Genomic DNA, 3,106 nt, shown 5'->3' on the forward strand with positions numbered 1-3,106 from the left:
AATGATCTAAAGCAGTGTTTTTCAACCACTGTGCCACGGCACACGTGAGATAAAGTGTGGTGTGCCGTGGGAGATTGTCTAATTTCACCTATTTGGGTTGAAAATGTTTTCAAACCAGTAATTATAGTCTCTAAATTATGTGTTGTTGAGTGTTGGTGTTGTCTAGGGCTCGGCAGAGTAACCGCGTAATACTCTTTCATATCAGTGGTTGGCAGCTTGTGCTAATTACTTGGTAGAGGTCAGAAACAGTGGAAGGCGGAGTGCAGGTAAAATTGTGTCTAATGCTTAAACCAAAAATAAACAAAAAGTGAGTGCCCCAAAGAAAAGGCATTGAAGCTTGGGGATGGCTTTGCAGGACGAAACTAAAACTGAACTGGCTACAAAGTAAAGAAAAACAGAATGCTGGACGACAGCAAAGACTTACTGAGGAGCAAAGACGGCTTCCACAAAGTACATCTGAACATGACATGACAATCAAAAATGTCCCCACAAAGAAAGATAAAAACAACTGAAATATTGTTGAATTGCTAAAAACAAAGTAGATGCGGGAAATATCGCTCAAAGGAAGACATGAAACTGCTACAGGAAAATAACGAAAAAAAGAGAAAACGCTACCAAAATAGGAGTGCAAGACAAGAATTAAAACACTACATACAGGAAAACAGCAAAAAACTCCAAATAAGTCAGGAGTGATGTGACAGATGGTGACAGCTACACCTACTTTGAGACAGGAGCTATAGTGACCATAACCATTGGTTATGGTTTACGGATATGGTGTTGGTTATGGTTTAAAGCAGGGGTCACCAATCTTTTTGAAACCAAGAGCTCTTTCTTGGGTACTGATTAATGCGAAGGGCTACCAGTTTGATACACACTTAAATAAATTGCCAGAAATAGCCGATTTGCTCAATTTACCTTTAAAAAATAAATCTATATATATAAAAAAATTGGTATTTCTGTCTGTCATTCCGTCGTACATTTTTTTTCCTTTTACAGGTTTTTTGTAGAGAATAAAACATGAAAAAAACACTAAACTGAACTGTTTAAAAGAGGAGAAAACACGAAAAAAAAAAATATATTTTGAAACATAGTTCATCTTCAATTTTGACTCTTTATAATTCAAAATTCTATTGAAAAAAATGAAGGGAAAAACTAGCTAAATCGAATCTTTTTGAAAAAATTTAAAAAAGAATTTATGGAAAATCATTAGTAATTTTTCCTGAATAAGATTCATTTTATAATTTTGATGACATGTTTTAAATAGGTTAAAATTCAATCTGCATTTTGTTAGAATATATAACAAATTGGACCAAGCTATATTTCTAACAAAGACAATTCATTATTTCTTCTAGATTTTCCAGAACAAAAATTTTAAAAGAAATTCAAAAGACTTTGAAATAAGATTTAAATTTGATTCTACAGATTGTCTAGATTTGTCGGAATAATGTTTTTGAATTTTAATCATAATAAGTTTGAAGAAATATTTCACAAATATTCTTCCTCGAAAAAACAGAAGCTAAAAGAATTAAATTAAAATGTATTTATTATTCTTTACAATAAAAAAATACATTTACTTGAACATTGATTTAAATTTTCAGGAAAGAAGAGGAAAGAATTTAAAAGGTAAAAAGGTATATGTGTTTAAAAATCCTAAAATCATTTTTAAGGTTGTTTTTTTCTCTAAAATTGTCTTTCTGAAAGTTATAAGAAGCAAAGTAAAAAAAAAAATGAATTTATTTAAACAAGTGAAGACCAAGTCTTTAAAATATTTTCTTGGATTTTCAATAGTATTTGAGTATTTTTAGAATTAAAAATGTCGAGCAAAGCGAGACCAGCTTGCTAGTAAATAAATAAAATTTTGAAAAATAGAGGGATCTCACTGGTAAGTGCTGCTATTTGAGTTATTTTGGAACAGGCCAGCGGGCTACTCATCCGGTCCTTACGGGCTACCTGGTGCCCGCGGGCACCGCTTTGGTGACCCCTGCTTTAAAGTCATATTCAACAATTGCGACGACTTTTTACTGTAATTGAGTTTCGTTTTTAAATTATTTATGCTGGTTGTGTGCCTCCAGATTTTTTCAAAGCAAAAAAATGTGCCTTGACTCAAAAAAAGGTTGGAAAAACACTGATCTAAAGACCTTCCAAGTTTGTGGTCGGTTGCTCTGTCATCTGTGCCACGCTGCCTGAAAATTAAATTGTGGGTATTCATTCTGCAGCGGGAGTGAGGTGTGACTGTACCTGTTTAACAGCACTGTAAACAGGAGAAGGGCCAACAGCAGGAAGCAGAACACTGGATACTGTCGACCAAGATCTCTCAGCAGGTCCAGCTTCACTTTGCGTCTTAGACGCTGCAGGCAAACCCTCAAGCAGCCCATTTTCGCTGCAATGACGTAGCAGGTCATGTGTTGGTTCCAGTTAACATTGGAAAACATTACACGGCTTACCTCACACGCCGAGTAGGTTGTCGGTACTCAAGACACTAAGGTTTACCTTCACATTTCGCAGAAGATTATTCGCAGGCTGATGTGGGAAAAAAAGCTGGAAGGGGATAAATGGACGTCATCCGCACGGAGCAATGTTTGGCTAACTGCTACAATGGGTATGGCTGTTTAAAGGGGGCGTGCACAGGTTGAGACTGCGGTGACGTCACTTCCGCTCAGCAGCAACACGACACAAAAGGCTGCAGCCTGTATTTGTAGCCATTGTAGTAAAAAATGTGTGTCACGTAGTGTTTTGGGTGGACCTTAATTCGTCGCCATTTTTGCACCGAAGACTGGTGTTCCTGTTGTTAGACGCCGTGTGGCCATTTTGATGAAATGGGCGAGAATAACAGACATACATGTGATGCCTTCTAAGAAATACGCAATTATATTTTGCACTAAATCGACCAGCCAGTAATTATGGTGGCAAGTCACCTTTAGACGCATCTGGCTAACCGATAGCATCCCTTAAATACGTTACAAAATAAATTGCAGGCGGAATATTGAATGACATTTTCGTGAGTTGACTGTAAATCCTCCATGTTTGGTGCTCCTGTAACAACACCTTGGCTTCCATGCGTCTCATTTGCCTCATGTGGACGTCATCAAATGATATAAGACACACA

At 36.6% G+C, this 3,106-nt stretch overlaps 1 protein-coding gene across 7 annotated transcripts in view; it reads right to left on the minus strand.

Annotated features, from left to right (window-relative positions):
* The window catches only part of snx14 (sorting nexin 14), an 86,095-nt gene extending 83,450 nt beyond the window's left edge, over positions 1 to 2,645 (minus strand). For 6 of the 7 annotated variants that reach the window (XM_061895905.1, XM_061895904.1, XM_061895902.1 and 3 more), the window contains exons 1-2: positions 2,445 to 2,641; positions 2,239 to 2,380 (exon numbers count right to left, since the gene is read on the minus strand). In XM_061895905.1, coding sequence (XP_061751889.1) covers positions 2,239 to 2,375 — 137 coding nt within the window. In that variant the 5' untranslated portion in view covers positions 2,376 to 2,380; positions 2,445 to 2,641. Of the gene's footprint in view, positions 1 to 2,238; positions 2,381 to 2,444 lie in introns of all 7 variants that reach the window. The other variant, XR_009806208.1, reaches the window with a different exon arrangement.
* Positions 2,646 to 3,106: the final 461 nt, after the last annotated feature.

This window comes from Nerophis ophidion, linkage group LG03 (assembly GCF_033978795.1).
Source record: "Nerophis ophidion isolate RoL-2023_Sa linkage group LG03, RoL_Noph_v1.0, whole genome shotgun sequence".
Lineage (NCBI taxonomy): Eukaryota > Metazoa > Chordata > Actinopteri > Syngnathiformes > Syngnathidae > Nerophis > Nerophis ophidion.